This window comes from Amphiura filiformis, chromosome 15 (assembly GCF_039555335.1).
Source record: "Amphiura filiformis chromosome 15, Afil_fr2py, whole genome shotgun sequence".
In the NCBI taxonomy this organism is placed as follows: Eukaryota; Metazoa; Echinodermata; class Ophiuroidea; order Amphilepidida; family Amphiuridae; genus Amphiura; species Amphiura filiformis.
Genome location: NC_092642.1, coordinates 36,285,751 through 36,313,055, shown reverse-complemented (window position 1 = coordinate 36,313,055; position 27,305 = coordinate 36,285,751). Strand labels below are relative to the sequence as shown.

Here is a 27,305-nt window from a genome sequence, read left to right as displayed (position 1 = left end):
AAAATTGATTTTTAGGTTGCTTAGACCAACAATACCTCGTCTACCCTCAACAGTGCTGACTCAGACATTATAGGGTCAATACACAATAATAATAGACTTCGTCACATCAATTTATATAACTGCTGTTTTACAAATCAATCTAGTATTTGGGTGCATGACTGCATTCCGAAGTGTTTTTATTTTAAAGTGTGCTGAGGCTTGTGGATCAACGTCTAGGCGTTGTGCCTGTGCGTAGCGCACTATAAATCTTTTTTTTTTTAAAGAGAGTTTGATTTGAAGGGTTTTGAAGGTACTTGATTAATTTTTCCGAAAGTTTGTTTTTATAGTCTTAAAAGATTATGATTTGAAACAGCATTGTTCAAAAAATAAAAATTGTACTGTTTCTCCAAAAATGCCTCATTGCTTAGTCATTTTTTCCTGAATAAAAAATGCCTCTTTCAGAAGAAATACCTTTTGGAATTAAAAATCTTTGGACAACATTGTTCTTGCTCCCTTTGCACAATGTTTTTATTTTCACATCTTAATTAATCAGTCATCACCAAGGACAGTCCCTGTTACAAGTTCAGTTAAAATATTACTCACAATCAATCTTTCAAAAAAGCCCCTGAAATAAAAAATAAAGTATTTTTTAGACCTGACATGTAGAGGGTGTCCCAAAAAAAAGAGGCCCCTCATTGCGCCTTCTTTTTCTCCTATTTCTGAAAAGTTGATCAAATATATTTTGGTATGTAAAAAAACCTTGAGTTGTTAGCTTCTTTAGAGGGACCTCTTTTTTGTGGGACACCCTGTACATTCATGTTTTACAGAAGAGATTCCTTTGATATACAATATGCACAAATATATAGTACAAAACAACTCTAGGTATAGAAATAACATACAATGACTTGGATCAGCCTATAGTATTTTGCTTTCTCCTTGTAGTGATGTCAGCAGCTGCAGTATTAGATATTATACAAATATTACCTGTCTATGAGTATCATGGTCGAAATATAATCACGAGGTGCAAGATGGATTGTTCCATTCCACGAGCCAGAACGGCGAGTGGAATGGAACAATACATCTTTCACCGAGTTTAAAGGAAGGTAATCACAACATTATGTCTTAATTATGAAAATTATTATTCAAGCACGAATCACATGGTTTTATTTTAAACAAACTTATATTTACCATACAAACGGATAAAACCAGCCGTGTCTCAACACACAATATTCAAAATTCTTGGGTGCCAGTAATACAATGAAGGCTGGCAACAGTTGAGTACAAATAACCATGACATCACTGCACTAGACAATTTCAGCGAGGGAATTTTGAATATCGCGTATTGAGAGATGACTGTTTTATTCATTTTTATGGTAAATATGAGTTTGTTTTAAATAAAACCATGTGAAACCATGTGATTTGTGCTTGATAATTATTTTTCTAACATATAAGGCATAATGTCATGATTGCTGGAGACTTCTTTTAAGGACTGCTAGTTCTTATTATTCTACGATTAAGGCAATAGAACCAAATTAGTTTGATCTTTCGACGACCATCGATGCTTGATCAAGCCTTAATTATTTATAAAACAATTCATTGACTATTCTTACTTGTGATTACATATAATGAACCTTTGCATGTAATGACATTGACCAATACAAATTTACCATTTATTCTGACTAATTAGTTGATAGCTCATTAATAGCAAGCATATCGAAACAGCATCGACAGTGGATCCAAAGACTTTTTGGTTCTGGTGCCTAAGCAATAGATTTTACTTATACATGTACATATTACTTGCGTAGTTAAGGAGGACTAATTAGTAGGGTTGAACGACTAGTCCGCACTAAATAGTCACAACTATGATGACTATTTACAGGTCAAAATCTGAATAAATAATAATGGGAACCAATATTTGAAATGATTACTGATGGCCAAGGTGCAACACTTGCTTGTAGCTCTGCTATAAAGACACAGGCATAATATAATGCGGTCCAGAATATTGCATGCATGTGACTTACACTGCATACATGCTTAATATGCTACATGTATGCAACTGGAATATTCCACCTTGGCTAAAGAATCATTTAAAACAACTACATTGTATACTAATGGCACATATGGGCTCCCTTAACATGACTGGAATTTTAAGCACAAACTAAAAGTGCCCTACTGTAAAAATCACACCAACAAATAAGGGCAGACCCTGAATTCTTGTTGTGATTTTCATCTAGTTATAATTAACACAATAGATGCTGGATTGTTTCCTTAGAAGTGCAGACCTCTCCTTCTAAATCAAAGCTGTAGAACACAAATCACCACATCTTCCAAGGGTATATGTGACATGATATGATCCACTCACACCAAAGTCGGAAATGTTGAAAATCACTTGCTTGCTCAGTACCTATAGGCTTATGATGTTGAAATCACAAGTACCAATACTTGGCTGTAAAGTTATGAACTTTTTATATGTCAATTTCTGTATTTTTACCTTTAGATATCTTAATTTCATTATTGCCAACTTCGGTCTGATTGGATCAGATCATGTCACATGATTAAATACAATGACGATGGTTTGTTCTGCATACAAGGACGATACACAAACAGATTTTGCAGCACATATATTTCTTCTGACAAATGTCGACTTTGCCAAAGATGCTGGGTAGGAAAGCATGATCTTTTTCTTCCATGAGCCACCAACAGAACATATCTTCACCTTGAACACCCAAGAGTCATGTCTACATAGTTCTCTGTAGTTGTAGGCAATCAATATACAACTTTGGTGGTTTTGCATGAAGACTTTGTCAGAGATCAGAGTTGCGGATGAATCTGTTACCTTCCGAATGTCGGCCGTAGTAAACATATCGGCATCTTCCAAAGGTACCTGTCATAACGAAAAATGAAAAAAAACAGCTGAATGAGAAGTAACACACAAATATATTTCCGAAGTCATGGAGAATTATCTCCAGAATAGTTGAGCATGAAGTGTGAGTTAGATATTGATCAGCAGGTCGTGCATGGATAAGGTCATTCTTGGATCAGGTCATGCTTGGATCAGGTCATGTCACTGGCTCATGAAGTAAACAAACACCATGCAGCACTAACTAGCACTATCTATATCTTCTGTGATAGTGATGGCTACAACTTGTATTGATGGCAATTGCTGGATGCATAATTCATTCAAGTACTATTGTTTATGTCAGCAAATCTATCAAACTTTTAAATATGCATTCCTTCATCACCACGCAGCTAGCAAATAATGAGAAATAAAATACAAAGTAGATGATTACTAGATAGCTATTAAGATATTGGCTAACATATACATAAGGCCAACTAGAAAGCTATTTCCATGCATATATCAATTGTTCAAGAAAAGACAACTAGAAGTTTGAAATTCAAAGACACAAAAATGACAGAAACAGGGTGTAAATAATAATGAGGGCACATAAAGTGCTTGTGACAAAGAAAGGGTGTTTTTCCCTTCTCCCCCATACAGGGATGTAACAAATCATAATACAGTTGATTGAGATATGCTTTGTAAACATAATCTATCAGCGCCTTCTAAACACATTAATTAAAAAAACATCAACACTTGCAAACAAATAATAAAATGGACAGCAATTTTTTTCTGCTGGATTATCTATTTGGGATTCTATAATTATACAGAAAGTGATACAAAACAATATGAAACAGAATGTAAATCAAAAAAAACTAAATTAGTAAATTTATGCAGAATTCCTTTTTAGACATGCTATAATTGCAATTACAGCTTAAGTATTGGCAAATTTTCAAATCTAGAAACACTTACGAGGATGGAGAGTATTATCATCGCCCTCACTCTTATCATTTTCATCATTCTCACTATTCACACTGTGTTCATCAGAACTATCGTTTCTGTGGCCGTTTGATCCATTTGATAAAGTGAGTCGCAGAAGAGAATGTTTTGGCGGTGTGAGATATTTGGGTGCTATGGCAACAAATTATGTAAATAAGCAAACAGAAACAAGACACAGACATTGAAAGACAGAACAGGCAGACATTGAAAGACAGTAAATGTGCAGAAACAAGTAACAGCAAATGCAGGTATATTATATATATTATCTATTCTACAGAAAACATGCACAAGTTCAATGTGCATATTACAACATGAGTAGCACCAACTTGAAAGTCATTAAAATCACCACTTGCTCAAATATTTTTAATGAGACAGGCTAATACATTACAAGATTTTTAGCATGCATTTGTTATGTGATGTGACCTAGCAAAATGTGACATTTGGCTTGAAGCTGATCATGAAAAACAGTCAAAATGAGTTTTAAAATCATTTTTATATTATGACACCTTTTAGTAGTTTCATCACTACAAAATGCAACATGCCTACCTGTGATTTTCGACATGTCCATTAACTTTTTTTTTATCAACTTGCTCATTTTAAAGCACAGATGGGACAAGTTGATACATCATGTCTCGCAACTTGCTTTCAAACTAGACCAAATACTTAAAAAGTATTTTTTATAAGTATAGCCAATTTTAGTTCTGATTAAACACCTTTTCGTATATGACTTCACTTGTAGCTCACGACAATACAGCAAGTAATGTGTTGTGTTACAACTTTCCCGTTGTGTACACAATTATGTTTTAACAATTGCCAAATTAAAGCCTTTTCAAAAATTGAATCAGGCATGGTCTTGGTAAAATGATTTTTCCCTCATTTTAAAATTACAAGAAAAATACAAAAATTTCAATTTTGCTAGATTGTATCACACATGTTAATTGTAAGTATACCTCTATGCTGTGGTTCCTCTTCTGTAGAGATACAAAAAAAGATGTAAAACATGAAGCGGAGTGTTAGCCATGATAGAAATGATAGAAAGTTTTAAAAAGCTAGCATCAATATGGTAATACACAGATTTAGGGTTTCTCAACCAAAGTCAATATGTGTCAAAATTCCTTCCCACAATGCAATAAGCGTTTTGCATAATAGATACAGTTCTGAGGTTAATCAATATTCTTTGTTATGCAATACGCATATTGCATTGTGGGAAGGAATTTCGGCGCAAATTGACTTCCGGTAGAGAAACCCCAAATCCGTGTATTGGTATGAGATTTCACATAGGTATCCCACATTGCTCTGCTCTAGGATGAACTTAAGTAATTGAATAATTTCCATGTCTGCATATTCAAATGCAGTGAGGCTGTCGAATTCGGAACCATGGTTAATGAAAGTATGTTAGCAGATGACACTGAGGATAACAAAAGCTTGTGAAAAGCGTGTTATTTGCAATATTTATGAAACAGACACACAAGGTTTTAATTTATGAATATAAAATTGGCCTGTATACAAATTTTGATAGTACTGTGATGCAAAATAAATTATACAGAAAATATATGACATCTTAATCTGTTAAAAGTACAAATTTACTTGTGGATGTGAATGAGTAATAATGGCAATAGTACTGGCTACTTCAATGAACATGCTCTTTAAAATCAAATTGGAAATTTATATAAACGTATGAAACCACACAAGTTCCAGGGTCATTTATTGCATGTAATTAATTGGTCCATCCATGTTTTGTGCAATTAATGATACTCCGTTCTCTGGGATAAAATGGCAAACACATGGATGCAAGTAGGCATAAAGAAAAAAATTGAAATTTTGGGAAAAGCACATGAATTGGGGCTAAAAAGACCCCAAACAGGCTGAAAATAAATAAAAGTGTGGAAATTTTGACCAAAAAAAATCTGAAATTCAAGATTAATCCTGAAAACTTACTCCATGGGCAAATAATAAACAATTAAAAAAAAAACATTTTACAAAAAAAATTGAGTCTTTAAAGAGAAAGCAGACACCTTTTTACATATTTCTTGTTGCTTAAATTAACATAACCTACCAAGAGATTTTTTTTTTAATTACATCTTCTCTGACCTAACACAAAAGTTTTACTGAACAAGTCAGTAAAAATTAAACCAATTGTCAAGTTCTCTTTGCTAATTCCATATTGAAACTTCTTTTTCTTCTGTTGCATAGTGTATGCACAAATAAAATTGATTTATTGATTGGAAGCCAAATTGTCACCACAATGGGGTTTGTAGTGAATGAAGTACTCAAGAGCATCATCATTTGAAGTGGAAGTACTTATGTGTTCAGTAAGCCAATCAGTAGCAGTCAAATGAGTCACATGACACACTTAGATACACACAAACTGGAACACATCAACATTAAACTTGACACACCCAACATGGATACTGTTGAGAGAACTGCTCATGCTGTAGTTAATAATTTGCAAGATGTAATGAGTAAGAAAGCTGGTAAAAGAAGAAGTAATTCCAATCAGAAATTGGAAGCAATGGTGAAGAGAAGGAGGGATCAAGGTGAGTTCTTACTCTTTCCCCATTTTTCTTGCCTAGAATTATTTGTTTTGTTTTGTTTTTGTTATTTTTAAATTCATGTCATCATTAGATTAGCAAAGAAAGTGCAAGTTGCTATTATGAGAAAGATGTGTTTTACAAGCTTCACATTTTTCATTACCTTTGTTATTATTATTATTAATATTACATGTAGTTATATTGTTATTATCATAGTTATTATATTAGTATTTAATTATTATTATTAGAGTTACTGTTTTATATAGTTCATTGTATTAATGTGTGCATTAAAAACACTTGAGAGCTAAAAAAAACCACTTAATTAGCTGGCCTGTAAAAACTTAAATATATTAATGTAAACATGAATAATGATCAGTGCACAATTTAGAATAGAAAATCTTTTTATAACTTATTCACTTCAAGTAGGTTTTAGGAAGTTTAATGATAATACTAATGTGGATTTATAATGCTCAAAAATCCACCAAATAAATGATGCTCATCAAGGCATGAAACCAATTATTGACCTTACTCTACAACTTAAAATTAACTTACATTACAACTTAGTCTACATATAAATAACAATAATCAATAGGGGATAAAATAGCAGGAGTGTGCAACCTATACATGAATGCCCCAGCCACTAATTATCAATTGGATTATACACAAAATTATATAGCAACATTTTCTTCACACAATAGAACTACATGCACAAGTATGAGCTTAAGGAATCTGATATTAGTTTGCACAGTATTTTTTGTAGGAGCTGCGAGTTTCATTTTTGATATTTAACAGTCCTTGAAGTAAACTTCATAAATCTATTGATTGAAGATAAACAAGATATACTCTTTTTTTCCCAAAAGACCTAAATTTTGTTGATGTTTTTGAGAAAAAAATCCATATATCTTCAATACGAAAAGTCAAAATTTTCAATTGATCAACTGCTTTTCATCCCAACTCAACACTTTAAGTACATGTACATATCATTAGATTTATATAAAGTTTACTTTGAGGACTGTTAAATAGCAAAATTATCAATTTTTAATTATTTGCCATAAAATGTGTATTATATCATGAATTTCAAAAAATCAATATTTGATATCAGAAGGACATTCTTCGTATTCAGAATGCAATTCGATAGGTCTGATGTGCTCTGATGTCCCACAAAAACTACTAACCAAACGTTGCTACCTGAGCCTTTAATGAGCTCTCAATTGATAGAATAACACACCTGTACAAAAGTACAGCTTACTCAATTATTTTTACATCATACAGGCACTGTTAAAATATAAATGATTTCCTCAACTGATGATATTTTTGTTTTCTTATCATATTCTTCTCTTACAGGACAGCCCTACATCACAGCAAAAGCCATCCCAGATCGAGACCAAGCTCTCGTTGGTTGTAGATGTGGATGCAGTGAGGAATTTACCGCTGAAGAAAAAGCTACCATCCTCGCTCAGTTTAACAAGCTGAAATACCATGAGACTTACATTAATACATCAAGCAAAGCCATCCGAGGCCAAGAACAAGCTCTTGTTGAGTGCAGATGCGGATGCAGAGATAAATTTACCACTGAAGAAAAATCGATCATCCTCTCCCAGTTTAAGGAGCTGCAATATCATGAGACACAAAACGTTTATCTCCGGGGTTGTGTGACAGAGAAGGATGCTGCAGACATCAGGCGACGACCAAGGAGGAAGAATGCTGCTGCGCGACGGAGTTACGTCTACACATTGTCTGTAGGCAACAATGTACAATCAGTGTGTCAAGCAGCATTTTGCGCTCTGCATGGGATTAAACAGGGACGGCTGAAGAGAAAAGTCTTAGATTTGGACTCGGACATCAAAGATGGACGTGGGAAGCATGACAACCACCGCAGAGTTGATGATGAAATCAGGCACCGAATCCGTAATCACATTGCAGAGTTCCTTGCCAGTGAGAGCCATAGCAGATTTGAACAGGCCTCAGTGAAGAATGTGGTTCCATCATCTCTTAATGTTTCAGCCATGTACCGGCATTTCCTGGTTGCCAACCCAGACCTGACTCAAGACATTGCTAAGAAATGGTTGTACTGTGACATCTTTAGATATGAGTTTTAATATTTGGCAATGAAATATATGCACAGAACTTGAGACACAAAATGTGCTATAGCAAGACACAGGGATGTCTTGTGTTAACTGTATGATGAAAATAAAAATGTGGTTCTCAGGCAAAAAGTTTTCACCATATGCACAATTATTATATCCTATGATTTCTGTAAATAATTCTTGGACAAAATGTGTACATTATACTAAATATGAGAAAGGTTTTGAACTGAAGTCTCCACCATCCAGGATTTGAACCTGGAACCTTCATTAAAGTTTTGAATGAAACAGGTGCACAAGTATGGTGGTGGGTATCATGTTTTTGTTGTCTAACAATTTTGTTGAATGTAATAATTAACCAAGTCGTTTATGTCTCAATACAGTCGAGACAGAAGGGGGGGGTGGTACTGAGTGCTACTGTGCATTGACCAATTGTGCTACATGTACACTGTACAACATATGAAGAGCTTTGTTTCAAAACCCCTTACATCCACTTGCCCAATTGTGAGAACACATCAAAAAATAATCACTGATATAAGGTGCTTTTGTTGCAAACCCCCATATATCAGTGATTTTTTTTGATGATTTTTGATGTGTTCTCAAAAATGGGCAAGTGGATGTAAAGGGTTTTGAAACAAAGCTCTTCATATGTTCAACATTGTATTGTACCTAGATGATCCTTTAGGACAAAAAACTTGCAAAAAATCTATGAACCACTTATGAACTTTTCACCTCCATCTAAGACATACTTCTTAATTCATTATACTTGTAGTGTCTCTAAATGAAAGGACTTAATCCAACCCCATTATAATTTGGGGGAAATCTGACTTACATGTATAAGAAGACAAAAATTTTACTCTCCAAGATGGTAAAAAAATGATGTTGGATGACTCCTTAGCCCACCCCCCTATCCCCCGATAATAGTGCGTCCATTTAATGTAGCTGTGTAAAACATATACAACAATACAAATATGTGGTTTACTTTGGTAAGTTCTAGAATTCAAGGAAATTGAAACATACATTATGAAGGCTCATATTATAGTATAAAGTCCTCAGTCAGCTCAAATTCAAATTGAAGTTTATAATTATACTAGCCAACATTTAAAAATCTAAATCTAAAACATCATTGGCCAAGTTTAGGGTAACACCCCATAAGTATATGTATCTGATTATTGTATTTTATTAGACCCAAAAGGAGCGACTTTTACACTTTATTATTAATTATTTTTAAAACTGTAAAAAATGTTGTTGTCTCTATCAAGTGATGGTACAAAATTTCATACATTTTGTTGCTCCCTTCCATTTAATTCAATCATTCCTAATTTTGTTCTTTAAAGGTTTTGGTTTGAATCTCAAAATCTTGAATAAATCAGCTGATATTGATGTCATAAAATTGTTCTGTGAAAAAGTTTTTAAAAAATTTGAAATTAAATGAAAAAGAAATGAAGTTAAATTCTTTAACAACATTTTGTCATGAATAAATTGGTTCCATTATGTTTTATGTAACTAAGGCCTACAAAAATTTGTTTGATTGGCGTAACCAGACCGGCCCTAAAAATAGGCCCGACCCTGCCTTTAAAAAAAAAATTAATTTAATTTAAAAAAAAAGAAGATAAACATTTTCAAGGCCTTTTCAAACGCAATTTACAGCTTTAAAAGTAAAAAAACAAATCCTTACCTACCTACCCTAATTTTCTTTTATGTTACGCCAATCAAACAATTTGTATTTTTTAGGCCTAAACAACAAAAGTGCAACTTAAATTGTGAATAACTTGATGAAAATAATGCTTCATAATATTTATGTAATCTACTATGAAATCATATGAAGGATTTGCATGTTAAATCTTAGTTTTGGTACATCTTATTCAGGAAAGTAAGTGGGTATTGGGTAACACATGTAACAAATCCATTTCCTGAAAATTTATCTGACCCTTGGACAGGTGGCGGAGTGCTTGCATGCGGAATTTAACATGGCAACAGAGACATTTATGGCAACTTGTCCATGGATTTGCTTATTTTATCCTGAAATATCTTATATTCTTAGATAAAATTTCATTATCCAATTCCGGAAATGTCTTTCATGGCTCCATTTTTCGGAATTCCGGAAGACGTACATCCCTTAACTTATTACAAGTGATTCACCATATTTGTCACCATATGTTTTTTGAGTGGTATTTGTTTCAGTTAATTCCTGGTTGGTTTCTAATTGATTTCTATGAATGTTTCACACGTCAACTTCCTTACGTGCATACTGTGCTATCTACTGTCTGATGTGCTACACAGAGGAAGGATATTTGGGTCAACCTTATCGCAATCTCGTGACTATTATTTCCTGTATTGCTACAGGTAAAGTAATAATTAAGGTTTTTATTGATTTTATGATTTAAACTATGATTTGAAACCAGATGAAATTGAAATAAATTAAATTCTTTAAATGTATAAACCATTGAAACTGATGCTTAATTTGTTAACCAAACTGTAGTTAAAAGAATAGACTTGCTCCAAGCCCTCTGGCTTTCTGGAGATGATGTATTTTTCTATCAGTTGATCATTACATGTATATCAATTATCATATTCATATCCATTGGCAACTTGAGGCCTAAATAGATTATTTACGAGTATCAATATGCATACACAACTTTTATGCTGTAAGTTTCATGTGGGCAAGTTTTTAAAATAAGAGCTTTCATATTTATTCACTTCTATGTTGTAGTATATAGTGAAAACGCCATGAAAACAAATTTTTGTGGACAAGCTGTCTTGAAAGGGACCGCAAGATACCCAAAAAACCTTCGTTTTGAAATTATCAGCACCAAAACCAGGGGTCAATTATCATTGTAGCACATGTTTGATGGATGGTTGATCGGTTCATAAAAAGCAACAAGTTAAACCACACGAAATCATGTCTGAAGAGTTACATAGATAGTTCAGATACATGTTCCAAAACTGAGAGTAGAATGCTAGTGTAAGCTACATTTACTGTTAGTTTTGATGTTATACAAGGTAGTCAGTGTAATACATATATATGGTACCAATTCTAGATAAGCACAAACAGAGTAAGCAACAGTGTACATATAACATATGAAATGGAGTGTAAAGTGGTTTTCTTAATTGAGTAACAAAATTTAATACAAAATCAGACTTGGTGACTGAAAACCGTGAGTTTAAATTTTGATTCAATTTTGTTTGTTACTTTGTTAATTGCTAATGGATGACTCAGAACATTTCCATGTTGTTACATGATGTTTTGAATTATTCATTTTGTATTATTTACAAAATATTAGAGAGTCCAGACTCCCAAATAATATGCCATATTGGATTGTCATTCGTGGAGACCATAATAGTGTAGCTCCAACAGTTAATGTCAAAGGCACAAAATTGAGCAATAGTGCCTTAAAGCTTGAGCCACATGTTATACACACATTACACATGCATGTTTACAAGCACATACTTGCACATAGTAAAATAATCCAGAGTACACTACACTGTATCTTGTCCACCATGAGTGACACAACAATATGGCAGAGTCTGCACTTAAATATTAGTACTATACTGTGGTTCACCTCCAGTTCAGTAGTGACGTCAATGCTTTTTTTGTGGTTGCGCCTCAAGCATGCGAATGAATTCAAACCACCCTTGTATGCATGCATATACGCTCTGTGAGATTAACTTTATTGTTAATTGTTCAATACTGTGCATAGCGAAATTCGCAATTACGTCTTTACTGAACTTGGGCGAACCACAGCATATCCTTTTTGGGCTTTGAACAAGTACATTTGTACATTCACATGTTAGAAGTATACATGTACAGCATAAGGAATGGATGAACATTCTATCATCCAGTAGTTAGAAATCAACCAAAATTGGGAATAAATCTAATACTGGAACAAGAAATGTATCATACACCAGCCATGTGAGTCGAGTTGTCTGATTAAGTCTGGACATGTACCTGATGTTATCTAGTCAAAATAGTACATACCATTAGATTTATTCCCAAACTTCAGTAAAATGGGTGACAAAACAATTGTGCAAGTGATAGTAGTTTTAGTTAATAAATTGATTGACTAGAGGTTTCCCAGTACAAACCAATCATACCTTGATGCTGTCCTCCGTCCTTTGTGTCTTCTGGTAAGGGATTATACTTTTCAGCCGATGTATCTGATGAATTTGGTACACCCATATCCTGAAACACAAAGAAATATGCATATACTTGAATAATATTTACACACATAATACTTTTTAATACTTCTAGGAATTGAAACTAAAAAAGAAAAGATAACAGAAAAAGAAGAGGGCACTGGAAAGAGAGGAGAGAAGACAAAAAAAAATGCAGGACAGGAAATAAAAGACAGATAAATGGAGAGAGAAAGACAGACAGTGAGAAAATTTCAATTGGGTCAAAAAACTGACAACTTGGCAACTAAGACTTACAGGAAAATTACGTAATTCTTGGCCAAGCTCGAACAATCGGAATGCTAGTGGCACCACGATAAACACACATGCACATAGCGTGGTACAGAAGAGAGCATACATGAGCCTTAAATGGACGAAACAGGTACGTTCGAGCTTGGTCAAGAATTACTTCATTTCCCTATAGTTTACTTGATCACATCAGATACTGCTACTTGTAAAAAGTAACATCCTGCTAAAAAATGTTTGAATATATAGCAACTTCAGAATCCTGCACCATCTGACCCAGAGAGAGATAGCAACTTCAGAATATGGGGCTATTCCACTTAAAATCCACACTTCCCGTGTGGAAGATTTTGGAAATATCTTCCACAGGGGAAGTATAAATTTCAAATAGAATGAGCACACATTTGAATTTCATACACCCTCCGAGAAAGATTCAACCTGACAGTCAGTCGTGAGCACGCTAAAACTCTGCTCTGTGTGAAAGTAAATATGCATAACAACCAGTGCGCGTAATGCTCCGTGGCCAATTATGCATACTAATTAGCTCATGACATTCTCCTGTTTGAAGAGCTCTCATTTCTTTGTTTTAACACGAAAAAATTACGAAACTTTCAAATTATCATGCCAACCCAATGAACTTGCAGGCTGCGAAAAAAAGAAGTAGATCCAAGTTTATTTGGATGGATAAATAGCGTGTACATTTCAGTACAAATGTCGGAAAAAAACACAGTATTAAATTCCATTTTTTCATGTAATTGAAATAACACATTCAGATAATTCAAAAATCTGACCGATACAAAGGTTTTGAATACAAATACCTCGAAAAATCCGTATGAATTGGCGTAAATCGAGCAGGAGGTAGACACTTTTTTTTTTTATTTACAATTAGGTTCGATAACAATCAACCCATGACATTTCCCTGATTGAAGAGCTCTAATTTCTTTATTTTAACACGAAAAATTATCACTCTCTCAAATTAGCATTCCAAACTAGTGAACTTGCATGTCACAAAAAAGGAGGAAATCAAAGATTATTTAGATGAAAAATAAACGTGTGTTTTGAACTAAACAATTTCAGTAAAAAGTTGGGAAAAAAAGCATCATACTTAAACTTAATTTTGTATTTGTAATTTAAATAACACAATCGTAAAAATCACAAATATGAAAGATAAAACGGTTCTGTACACAAATGCCACGAAAATGTTGTACAAATTGACGTAAATCACCCGGGAGGTAGACAGTTATCGGCGAAGATGAAATGAGCTTTGAAAATATTCAGGTGTTTTAAAACTTTTTGTTTACTTATTTATGCTGTGGCGAACTTAAACGCTGTGATCACACTGTACACCACTTGCATAGCGCGAAAGGCCACGCAGTTAATCAAGGCTACCGGGCGCCGGGTATTTGTGTTAGGGCGCGTACAACCCGAATGTTGATTGATAGGTGACGCAAAAAAATACCACGAGAAAGGCCTGCAATTCGGTAAAATTCGCATTTTTCCATCATTTTTGAAGAACAATTTAGACACTTAATCTAAATAACACATACCTCTAAATATACCAAACGAAGCGGAATTATGTGAACTACGTGAAAATGAAAAAAAAAAAGTTCATGATTAGGTAAATCGGAGGGGAGGTAGACGAATGTCGCCTAAGGTTTTCAATTTGGAAAAATTGAACAAAAAGTTAGTGTCATTTAAATGATCCAAAACAACAAAAATAAAGCAAACTTGGTCTCGTTTTTTGTCACAGAATTAAATGTACATGCCTCCTTAGCAATTTGGAAGCAATTTTGAAATGTTTTTCAGAAAACAGATGACAGTATATACCTTATCTTTCAGGTCAGCCAGTGCTGAGCGTGTTTTTGTCTAAATTATTGTACCCGGATTGCGAGCGAGAAACCATGAGATTCTTCGAGATCCTCATTTCACAACTAGCCGATTCAGCTCATTAGCGACCGTGCTCACGACTGACTGCTGAATCTTCCCCTGAGGGAGAATGGCTTTCAAATGGATCTGCTAATGTGTTCATTCCATTTGAAATTCACACTCCCACTGTGGAAGATATTTCCAAAATCTTCCACAGTATAGTGTGGATTTTAAATGGAATAGCCCATTGCCTGTATCTGACATATCAAACCCAGATGCTAAAGCTAATGTAAAAGCTAACCCTAATCCTTAATCAAAACCCTAACCCTAATCATATTAAACCTAACCCTATATCTCTCAGGTTTAAATTTTAACACTTTTCTTACTGTCTCGTCTGCCTTAACGACTCTCATGTAAGACCCGACTCTCTTGGCTTCATTCCTCTCCGATTCCTTGACTGGACGAGAATCTAAAAAGCGTAATTTTTCTAGCTTAAAAATCACATAATACCTGCAAAATATCAAACGCAATAAGGATTTTTGTTAATATAGTATATTGTTAAATATATATCCTAGTTTCTTATCTAAATACAAGCAATTCATAAGAGAATGTTTTACAATCAAATCTTCATTGCAAAGCAATCACATGCACACGGTACATACAATAAAATCCATGCACAAGATGGAGGCACCATACTAAAAATCACCTAAATCATCCCAAATTGGCACAATACCATATATGTGTACATCCATATCAAAACGATGCACTTGTCGGCTGCTACATGTGTCTCATTTCACATAATAGCTAGGAATAAATACCAGAATCATCTTGAATGGAGGTCACTTCAAATCATCCCCAAGTTATAAATTACATGGTAGAAGTATCTCTGTATTCCTAAACCATGTGACTTGGGGTATGATTTGAAGTAATTGTAAAAGTAATTGAGTCTGGTATTCCTAGCTATGTAAAAAGAGACATACGTAGCAGCCGACAAGTGCATCGTTTTGATATGGATGTACACATATATCGTCCCTTATGAGAGCAATGCCATTTTCTTTTGGTACACACACACTTGATAAGATCAGTTGCGCAACTATGAAATCCTGACTAATAGAACCTTTACATACATAAACGACAATGCAGAGTTATAACACGTCTTGAATAGGGACTTGCAAGATAAAATGAGGCGAGTGATATTCGGTGACGTAACCCACTGTATTTGTACAGTGATGAGCGTTTTGACTTGACTCAAGCTAAAAGTTAATCCAAATGGCTTGACCAAAATTTTGGTGACTTACGACAACCCTGTGACAATGACAAGGTTCTACCACCAAAGTGTCTTTTGTTTTGTCTTCATACAAGTATGCATGTTTCTTATTAACACATACATGTACTGGAGTCCATTTCACTAAACTTTACGAAGTTTTGTAAGTCTCAAAATCATTCGTAACTTACGACGAGTCGTAAGTCCTATTTTACTAAACATACTTGAATGGTACCCTTCGTAAGTAATAGGGATATACTACAAGAACCTTTCGTAAAGTTACGTGTAACTTTACGAACGGTTACCTGAGTTCATTAACCAAAGTTCTTGATATCTGATCCAGAAATTGCACTTACTTTGTGTACGTTTCAGCAACACTGTTGCATTTGTCAACACTTGATGATGAGTGATTCCTACTGGCAACCGACGCTAGATGTATCTCCAGCGTAGGTCTTGGTGTTGCCAGTTGGCTGGGAACTAGGTTCAAGAAAATCCCCAGATGGAAAATCAACTGGCAAGACCAAGACCTACGCTACACATGCGCATATTTTGGGGTGCTTTGGGCGCCAGCCCCGGGTAAAAGCAGGGCGGCAAAAACGAAAGGCGGCAAAAGAATTAGTAAATAAAAAGGGCGGAAAAATTTGATAAAGCATACAAAATTTTGAAAAATGGTACTAGTACATCAAAATGTGCTGCTTTTAGGGCGCTTGCACCTGAAACCCTTTTTTTTTTTTTTGCTCTTCACTTTTTCAAACGATCGAGAAAAAATTGGGTCAACCTTTTCGAGCTGTTGAGGAAGGGGCGGCAAAATTGAATTTTCTTCAGCCCCCCGGGGTTGGGGCGGCCACAGTACGCCACTGCTGGAGATACATCTAGCGTTGGTTGCCAGTAGGAATCACTCATCATCAAGTGTTGACAAAGGCAACAGTGTTGCTGAAACGTACACAAAGTAAGTGCAATTTCTGGATCAGAGTTACGAAGGGTTAAGAGTTTAGTGAAATGGACCCCTGGTGCCTATCATATTTGTATCTGCATAAGAGGCATAAAAAACAAAATGTATTTTTACTCTTACTTGTAACTCACCTATATCTTTGATAGTCTTCCTCATCTTTATCTAACGATAAGAGTTCATTTGGACAGGCTTGATTACCAAGCATACTCAGATAGGTCAGTGAAGGGCAATTAGCTTTAAGTTTATCTGTAAAAGAATCTATATTTGATATGTACATTTATCTGTTAAGGAAATAATGTGAATCACATTTGTGACTGGACACTACTGAATCAGCCGTAAACTCGCCCCGGTCAATTTTGTTTTATTTCGTGTTTAGAAAATATATATCATAAGCTTTAAAATAGTATATCATTTGACTTCAAACGATATCCAGAAGCGGGGTTATGGTTTGTTGAACTCTGCTCCTTCAACAAAATGGTACCCTTTTCGGTTCTATATGTGTCTCTTTTTCCACTTTGCTGGTAATAAAGTCATAATTGGCGGTCATTTCAAATCATCCCTGAGTCAATGAGGTACAGGAATGTCCTCTCATTGTTAATTGTTGGTTATACATACCCAGCCAAAATACAATGCAATTGTAATGCACCACTTGAACAGGATTTAGCCAAAGCAAACAAAGACTAGAGCTATTTAATGATTTTATATGTAGAAGATTATTATCCTCTTCAGCAATAGGATTATTGATTGGTTTAAACGCTATCAAATGAGAAACATGTCGCGCCTAATTGAGACACCTATGAATACGACTTGCGGCACATTTTGCACTGTATCTCAGAATACAATTTGCAGAGTTTACGGCTCATTCGTAGTGTCCACTCACATTTTAAGAAGTGCCAAATGGCCCAAAACTGACCAATGGAAAATAAGAAACAAAACAAAAATACATACAAGTACCTCATGTATTTAAGCTTTTTGGAACACCAAGATAAAAAATAAAAACAAAGGAAAAAGTCTGCATGGGGTCACCGGTCCATGGCCATAATGGCACTGACAGCCAGCAACCTTACTCTGGGCCAAAGCCTCCATGAGTCACCCCTAATGCATACTGTTGCGTCTGTGTATTTTTTGTTGACCAACATGATTGCGCGACCTAAGACTGTGATTGGTAAATGGTGCAGGTACTAGCACAGTGCCAATGGTACTCAAAAAATATATGTGCGCAATTAAATATGCTTGATTAATGCCACAGGATATAGGTATTTTTTACCTGTCAATCTCTGTGGAAACCAAACCTGGTACTTTCAATAGTTGTGTATGTTTGCACCATATAAAGTAAAAACAATTTGTAACTGAACCATCCATTTTTATAATTTTGTCATAGCCACAGTGATTTTGAGAAAAGTCTTCTCCAAAATGAGCAAGCACCAAGTATACTAATGTACAAAAAATATATAAATTTCAAGGAATTTTATCACACAGTTTTGTGATGACTGTAAAATCTTATAACATGCACTTTGCTTTGAAAATCCTTACACTGCCTACAATATTAAATGTAAAACACAAAAAGGATATTTTATTCTTATTAATTTGCAATGTGTGTAGTTTTGGCATCTGTGGGAATTGAATGCTGTCATCTATGTCATTGTTGTCCAGTACCAGCTCTTCTAACAATGTGAATCTGTCCAAACCTTCTAAGGATCTGAAAATTAAGACAAAACAAAGACAAATTTGCCATTTCATTATTACTTACACAGTGCAATACATCTGATTTTAACATAAGCACCGTTAAGTCAAGAAACAAAAAAGTACCTTACAATAACGGTCATTACCCCACTCCTAACTATAATCTCTTGATCCTAACATTAAATGTAATCTTAGGGGAGGGGGCAAGGGGTGGAGCTTCCCCCGTGAGAAGTCTTGTCCCACCTCTTACTCCCCTGCGGGATGCTGATGGACACCCTCTATTCCAAAGGTTCCTTTAGATTTGAACCACAAAAATCATTCCATTTATAAAGACTCATACCTATTTCATGAATACCACACAGCACTATATAGTAGTCAGTTTCAAAAAGAGTAGAGTGTTTATCTCTGGCTGATTTATTCATGGTCCCCCTTAAGAGTAGCATTAATTTTGCTAAATTGTATTTGTGTACCCTTCAAATCAAAATAAATGAATTAATAACATTTCTTACAAGTTGACACTCCAAGCAACCACAGAATTAATTTTTTGGATTTTTTGTAGAACAAACAATTGCCAAAGACCATGAATTGGGATATCGTCATTGTAATGACAAAACCTTGTATCTCAAATAAGTAAAAATAATGTTCAGGAGGGCAAAAAACATTGCTGTCTCAAAATTTTAGCACCAATGACTGCCTTCCTTTGTCAAGAAATGATGTTTTGTATGCACTTTGCCACAGTCATGACTATATAAACTCCAAACACAAAGAAAAGCACAAAAATGCAGTTGTATGGTTTTGAGTTTTACTTTTAATACATTCCTTTCGCTATTGGCTGAAATGTGTAATGACAAAACCTCGTAAGTATGTATTATATCTTATCCTTTATAAATATTAGATACAAGGTTTTGTCATTTCAATTTTGACAATGAGGTGACTGTGGGTTTATTGTTGCAGATAGACATACAATGCTTTGCCAGTATAAACCCTGGCTTGCTGAAAACTGAAATTTTGTCATTGCAGCGACGATATATATACTAAGGGTTCGAAGGCTGCTATTTTTAACTGATGACACACTGATCAGGATCTTGAAATAAGCAGGTTTTGAAAGTTAGTTTATTATTAGGGAAATGTTTGTTTTGGTTGGAAGAGTTCATGGTACTTGAAAGACAAGTTTCAAGGATTTAACAATATAATGGAATATATATATATATATAAAACATTTCATCAGGTGCTTTCTCCTGTTTGTTCTAACCAAGCAAAATGCTTTTTGATGATGTTTCAATTTTGCTATTTTTTCCTCTGCTGTCATGCTTTTTCATCACTTTGTTACAATTCTGTTAGACTATTTAACCTGTTGTCAACCAAAATGCTTTTTCATGGTTTGTTTCAATTCTGCTGTGTAACCTTTGTTGTCAACCAAAATGTTTTTTCATGATTCATTTCAATTCTACTGCCTGTTTTACCTCCGCTTTCGATCAAAATACTTTTTCATGCTTTGTTTCAATTCTGCTGACTATTACCTTTGTTGTCGATCAAAATACTTTTTCATGCTTTGTTTCAATTCTGCTCAGTGCTGACTATTTAACCTCCGCTGTCAACCAAAATGCTTTTTCACGCTTTTGTTTCAATTCTACTGCCTGTTTTACCTCCGCTTTCGATCAAAATGCTTTTTCATGCTTTGTTTCAATTCTGCTGACTATTTACCTTTGTTGTCGATCAAAATACTTTTTCATGCTTTGTTTCAATTCTGCTTAGTGTTGACTATTTAACCTCCGCTGTCAACCAAAATGCTTTTCATGCTTTGTTTCAATTCTGCTGACTATTTAACCTCCGCTGTCAACCAAAACTTTTCATGCTTTGTTTCAATTCTGCTGACTATTTAACCTCCGCTGTCAACCAAAATGCTTTTTCACGTCTTGTTTCAATTCTACTGCCTGTTTTACCTCCGCTTTCGATCAAAATGCTTTTTCATGCTTTGTTTCAATTCTGCTGACTATTTACCTTTGTTGTCGATCAAAATACTTTTTCATGCTTTGTTTCAATTCTGCTCAGTGTTGACTATTTAACCTCCGCTGTCAACCAAAATGCTTTTCATGCTTTGTTTCAATTCTGCTGACTATTTAACCTCCGCTGTCAACCAAAATGCTTTTCATGCTTTGTTTCAATTCTGCTGACTATTTAACCTCAGGTGTCAACCAAAATGCTTTTTGATACTATTTTGAACTCTGTTGTCATGCTATGTTTCAATTCTGCTGACTATTTTATAGAACTGCTGTCAACCAAAATGCTTTTTCATGCTTTGTTTCAATTCTGCTGACTATTTAACCTCAGGTGTCAACCAAAATGCTTTTTTATGCTTTGTTTCAATTCTGCTGACTATTTAACCTCAGGTGTCAACCAAAATGCTTTTTTATGCTGTTTCAATTTTGCTGACTATTTGAACTCGGTTAATTTTTGTCATGCTTTGTTTCAATTTTTCTGAATATTTAACCTCTGTTGTCAATCAAAATGCTTTTTCATGCTTTGTTTCAATTCTGCCAACTGTTTAACCTCTGTTGTCAACTAAATGCTTTTTATGACATAGAGAGATGGTTATTCCATGCCAACTTATACGGGTTTTTATCGGGGTGCCCTGTAACTTTGTTTAGAAGCAAGATAATGGGTTTGATTTTAGCAAATTTGAAATCTACACCCTGAAAAACACATGAGAAGAGAATTTGAATGTTCTAGGGGGTGTAGTTTGGGAGAAATGCCCCCCTAAAGTTGGACTTTTGTGTGACGACACGTTTTTCATGCTGACCCTCAGCAAACTTCAAATTGATGCTGCGCGAAAACGAAACGGACTTAGAGGCTCCAAAAATCCATGAGGTATGGTGTACACCCCTGTCTAAGTTGCCATGGAATGACCCACAAATAAATATAAAAAATTAACAATATATTTAGCCGGAATCAAGACTTCAGGTATGACTTTGTACCAATTAATAGAGTCTTACCTTATACAGTTAAAACTTAGGTCAAGTCTAGTGACCTTTGACCCATACCATTGACCAAGTTCCTGAGGAATTGATGCACAACCATGTTCAATGTAAGCCAGCTGTAAAAGAAAAAAAAACATACAGGGAAACATCAGGAAGATTACACATGCCACATGAATCACATTAACCATAAATCACATTAACCATATACTTGATGGACAAAATCCAAGGACCAGTGCATGAACAAGTAAATATTTTAGACTAAGCGCAAAATCACACTTTTAAAGCAGGCAAAAACCCTGCACAGTTCTCACAGACTCCCAACAAGAACCTAAATGCCTTCGACACACATTGCAGCTTACTGTGGAGTTGCATATATTCAAAAGCAATTAATATTTTTATGTTGATGTATATACATTTGTAGAATTATAGGCCTCAATATGCTCGCTCCACCTCATATACATTGATAAATTACTAAATGCAGAACATGTCACCCAAAATATCAGCATCGTGTACGACCAAATAATTGTAAAAAAGACAGAAAGCCAAATTGGTATTTTCTGTGCTGAGAAAATTGACTTACCCTTACCCCCAATTGCCTTATTTGAAATGAAAGGCCAGGCTGAAACAATAGGGATTTCGAGAGGGTGTCCCCTTTGACAGATCTGAGAAGATGGTACAACCGCAACTAAAAGAATTCTTCGGTTACAAACTAGCTAAATTTTTAGATTTTTTACAATACCCAGGCTGGCCCCAAACATCATGATATTTTGATTTTCAATGTCATGACTAAATGTTTGTTCATACATACACGCTATGTAACTGCACGTGTGATTGGTTGAGAGCCGGGCATAAACAGCGTTTATGCCCGGTGTCCCGGATGTGCGATCGCCGGGTAGGATAAATGTAGGAAAATCATGATTTTTAATATTGTTGCTTGTACATTTTTGTTATTATTTTGATGAAATAAGAATCACAAAATGTTCTTCGATGTATGAACGGGGTTCATTCATATATTTTATGACTATTCAAACGGTTGTTTATGCCCTCGGGCCGCGCCGCAAGCGGCCCATGGGCCCCCGGGCATAAACAACCAGGAAGAAAGAGTGTTGTGCAGGAAGAAAGAGCGTTACACTGTTGTGCAGAACTATCTCATTTTGGAAAATGGATCTCATTTTGAAAATCATCTCAAATTGGATAGAATTGAGACCCAAATTGAGAATGAATTTGAGTACCAATATGAGATCCATAATCACCCAATTGGTGCTTAATACATGGGTGCTACCAAATGTTTGTCATTTCATGGTCAAAGAAGTTGGGGATCATCAAAATTGTATTTTTGACAGAGCAAGGCCTAATTACTCCAATTTAATAGCTGAAATAGTATTGGGAATTTTGTGCTTGCAGATCAGGTTTCTCTGCCAAGAAGACAAGGCCAATTTACTATGAAACATATCTTATTATTGATACCTACCCGGTACTTCAAATGTATGTATCCCACTTTAAATATAGGGTTTTGCTTCAGTTTTCACTGCATGAATTATTTCCACATTACTTATAGCTGTTAATTGTTTTTTTAATTTTTTTTAGCAAACAACCTGAAACCAACTATCCTCCTGGAATTTATAAGTCCTTTGTTACTGATTGAGTTTGCAATTTTCCAAGCGGTTTTATGAGTACATTGTATTCAGATTTTAAGTTTGTGAGATATTCTGATGTTTTAAATAATTTGAAAAACATTCTCTTGATTTTTTTTTGCTTTGGAAAGGAACAAGAAAAACATTTTTAGATCAACTTTACCATATGGTCACCTTGTGTATACTCAAAAGACCATGAATAGCAATTAAACCCATACTTGAGAAGTCTAGACACTGGTTCCATCTATGGTTCCATACAGTACCATACTTCATCAACTATATAGTTAGCAACTTAGCACCCAATAAAACCTAATTGGGTGGATTATATCTCAATTTGTCACTCAAATTGGATCTCATATTGGATCTCAAATTGCTTCTCAAATCTATTCAATTTGAGACGATTACAAATATGAGATCCATTTTCCAAAATGAGATACTTTTTAATATCAGTGTTATTACATCAAAGCAAAAAAGACCGGCAGTGATCACCACTGGGACATGTACGGTACCTGAAGGTGAAACGCGAGGTGGAGAGAAAGTTAAGAACAGCTGAGAGAAACCATGTTGCTGATATTGCTGCCTCTAGCTGATGACCAGAAAGTCATGTGGAAATACATCAAAGCCAAAAGAAAAGACAATGTTGGTGTTCAGACACTGAAAGTGGATGGCCAAACAATCTCTGACGACCTGGGTAAAGCCAGTGCTCTCGCGAAACAGTTTAATAGTGTTTTCAACAGAGAGGCAGAAGATCCTCCGGTTTATCTACCAAGTCCATACCCAAGCATGCCTGATGTAGTTGTTGATCAAGCTGGCGTCCTGAAAGAAACCAAAGCCAATAAAGCGGTGGGACCAGACAACATCCCAAACAAGGCTCTGAAATTGGCAGCTGAGGAGTTGGCACCTGTTGTTTCACACATCTTTCAACAGTCACTTGACGAGGGCTACTTGCGGAGGACTGGAGACGCGCAGACATTGTTCCGCTCTTTAGAAAAGGGTCAAAGGCGGAGCCATCTAACTACAGGCCAGTGTCGCTGACCTCAGTGCTGAGTAAACACCTGGAGCACATACATGTAGTTGATAGCCAGATGATGGCGCACTTCGACAGCCAAAACATACTGTCTGACTGCCAGCATGCCTTCAGAAAACAGAGATCTTGTGAAACCCAGCTCATCACAACACTTCATGACCTCGTCTCCTACCACAACAAGTCAATTACCACTGATATAGCCATTCTAGACTTTAGTAAGGCTTTCGACGTTGTGCCTCATAAACATCTGCTGTTGAAGCTGAACTACTGCGGCGTCCGTGGTAACGCACTTGAATGGAAAAAAGCTTTCCTGACTCATCGCCAGCAGAGGGTGGTTGTAAACGGCCAGAAGTCTGAGTGGGATACAGTCCTGAGTGGAGTAGGCCTACCGCAAGGTACAGTTTCCGGGTCACACAACTTCATCGCTTTTATCAACGACATCGTTGACAGTCTATCATCCATTGCAAAAATGTTTGCAGACGACCTCATTGTCTACAGGGGTATACGTGGGACACAAGACGAAGTGGAGTTTCAAGAAGATCTTGATAAGCTAGTTAGCTGGGCTGAACTGTGGGGAATGAAATTTAACGCCAGCAAGTGCAAGGTTATATGCGTATCTCCAGAAAACGGGATCCTGGTCACCCAACCTACCAGATGCTAGGCACTACACTGGAAGAAGTCACCTCCACACAATATTTAGGCATTCATATCCAAAACAACTTGAAGTGGGATGTCCAGACTCACTACGCAGTCGGAAAGGCTACTAGAGTTCTCAACTTCCTGATGAGGAATTTCCACAACTGTACCAAAAGATCAAAGAGCAGCTTTACAACTCAATGGTGAAACCCCATCTTCAATACGCTTCTGCTGCTTGGAATCCAGGCACTGTAAAGAATTTAAGGATCTCCTGGAGAAAGTGCAGCAAGGTTTGTGACGGGTGATTTTCATCGAACATCGAGTGTTACAGAGATGTTACAGCAGCTCAGTTGGGAAACAATTGAAGAGGGAAGAATCAAGACCAGAACAAGAACCCTTCAGAAGATCATCATGAACCGGTTAGCTATAGATGGGTCAAAATACTTCAAGCCAAAACCAAGCAGGAGCAGAAGGGGGCATGAAAACCAGCTTGTTTTACATGAGACTCCTTACACTGACATCATGAAGCAGTCCTTTTTTGCAGAGGCAATTGAAATTTGGAACAGGTTCCCTGTGGTGCCTGTGCCCGACGACGACAACGACAGTAAAAGTTTGACCAGCCAGAAGCCCCAACTTAATTTTTGACTAGACAAGACCCAGCCAGCACACAAGTCAACCTCCAGTGATACTCCCGTGTGGATGTGCTATGGAGGAAGTTTCAAGGAGGTAACAAGGTAACCGTTTAGTCATAAAAATATATGAATGATCATCTCTAACTAATTTATGCCCAAGGGACTGCTTGTCCCGTTCATACATACCTGAACATTTTGTGATTCTTATTTCATCTACATAAATTATGTCATAATAACAAAAAACTACCAGTATCATTATTAAAAAAATTTACATGATTTTCCTTCATTTTCCCTACCCGCGTACCCGGCGATCTCACATCCAGTATGCACGGCTCTCGAACAATCACACAAGCTGTTACATAGCGTGTATGTATGAACATATTATCATTACATTGGTTCTGGTTCTGGTTGGTTACGATTCAACACTCCTAGTGGAGATAGACGAATCGGGTATGGTGTGCGTAAGTTCTGCTTAAATTGTGAAGTGATCTTTTAGCTGGTTCTTGAATGCTTTTGGTTCTTCGATGTTGGTTATTTCTTGGGGTAGATTATTCCAGTCTATGACGGTTCTTGGGATGAATGAGTATTTGTAGCAGTCTTTTGTGGGTTGAAGTTCTATGAATGAGTGTGAGTGTGATCTCCTAGACTGGAGCGCTGTACCAGGCGCAGTAGTGTTCAGTACTGGTATGGAAAGGTAACCCTGAAGTGACTTTTGAAATAAGGCTAGACGGGTGATGTTCCTCCTCCTGGCAAGTGTTCCCCATTGAAGGTCTTGAATTGGCATTATGATTATGCATGTGACATGGTCATGTGATGGTGATAATTCATTAATTGTCAAAAAACTGATCACCTGCCTGAATAACCTCTATCAGTGAATGTGTTATTTTATAATTACATATTACAATTACAAATCTGCCAACAGTCAAAAAAGCACATGATACGCATCACACGTCGCATGCATGCATTCGTGTACAACGACAATGATAATGGCATCATGACACGTACAATGTGAAAAAACATTTAAGCTTACATAACTTGTTGTCAGACTAACCTGACTACCCTCTAAAATCGGGCCCATTCCTTGGCCATTATCCGTTCCCTCACCACCATCCATTCTCGAACAATACAAAACACGAACACAAAACTTCTTGTTTACTTTCTGTCGTGATTTAACGTGCAATTGCTTTGCAATCATGTGATGTTTTGATGACCGGCCCAACCTTTACTTCTTCTTCCGAAATCAACAATGTTTATCAGAATGACCTTTGACCAGTCATTGCACTGCAGCGCAGTATTTCTATATCGTAACTAATGTTTCAATTACTAATATCTTTTTTGGGCGTACCCGGTACAGCGGGTAGCCCCCCCGGGGGCACTCACATGTTAAGGTGGTACGGGTATGTGCGGCGGTCAAGGGTCCCTTTTTCAGGCTCTCCGGCAGTTCCTTAAGCCCCACATTTGAATCTAATTCAGTTCTTTGAGCCTCAAACTCTGACAATTGTAGCTCTTTACTCTCTTTAAGCTCAAATTTGGAAAAAAATTGGAAATTTTTAGCTCAACAGCCTATAATTTGGCCCAAATTTCAGTTCTTCAAGCCCCTATTTTGCCCGAAAATCAGTTCTCAGTTCCCAAAGTTCGGCGCTCCGCGCCGCACACCCCTACCAAAATTTAAGTTGAGTGCCCCCCCCCCCGGGGTAGCCCCCAGTTTCAGTTTCATTATGGACATTTTCATGAAGTGTTGCATGAAATTTTCGTCACGTTTTTGAAGTCTGAAACAACGCAAGTGAT

The 27,305-nt window shown here is 36.0% G+C and overlaps 1 protein-coding gene across 1 annotated transcript; it reads right to left on the bottom strand.

Annotated features, from left to right (window-relative positions):
* Positions 1-2,026: 2,026 nt before the first annotated feature.
* Positions 2,027-26,780, bottom strand: LOC140171572 (leucine-rich melanocyte differentiation-associated protein-like). Its single transcript, XM_072194848.1, has 7 exons — positions 26,569-26,780; positions 21,604-21,704; positions 18,500-18,626; positions 17,059-17,198; positions 15,098-15,221; positions 12,525-12,612; positions 2,027-2,863 (listed from the first exon to the last, which is right to left on the bottom strand). The coding sequence occupies exons 1-7, from the start codon at positions 26,710-26,712 to the stop codon at positions 2,784-2,786; spliced, it is 804 nt and encodes a 267-aa protein (XP_072050949.1). The 5' UTR covers positions 26,713-26,780; the 3' UTR covers positions 2,027-2,783.
* Between the last annotated feature and the right edge of the window lie 525 nt (positions 26,781-27,305).

Excerpts from the sequence above, each read along its gene's own strand:
- LOC140171572 (XM_072194848.1), bottom strand. The coding sequence starts at position 26,712 with ATGATTGCAAAGCAATTGCACGTTAAATCACGACAGAAAGTAAACAAG. Across the intron at positions 21,705-26,568 it reads CGATTTTAGAGGGTAGTCAG|CTGGCTTACATTGAACATGG; the intron begins GTTAGTCTGACA and ends TTTCTTTTACAG. Across the intron at positions 15,222-17,058 it reads GAAGACTATCAAAGATATAG|GTATTATGTGATTTTTAAGC; the intron begins GTGAGTTACAAG and ends GATATTTTGCAG.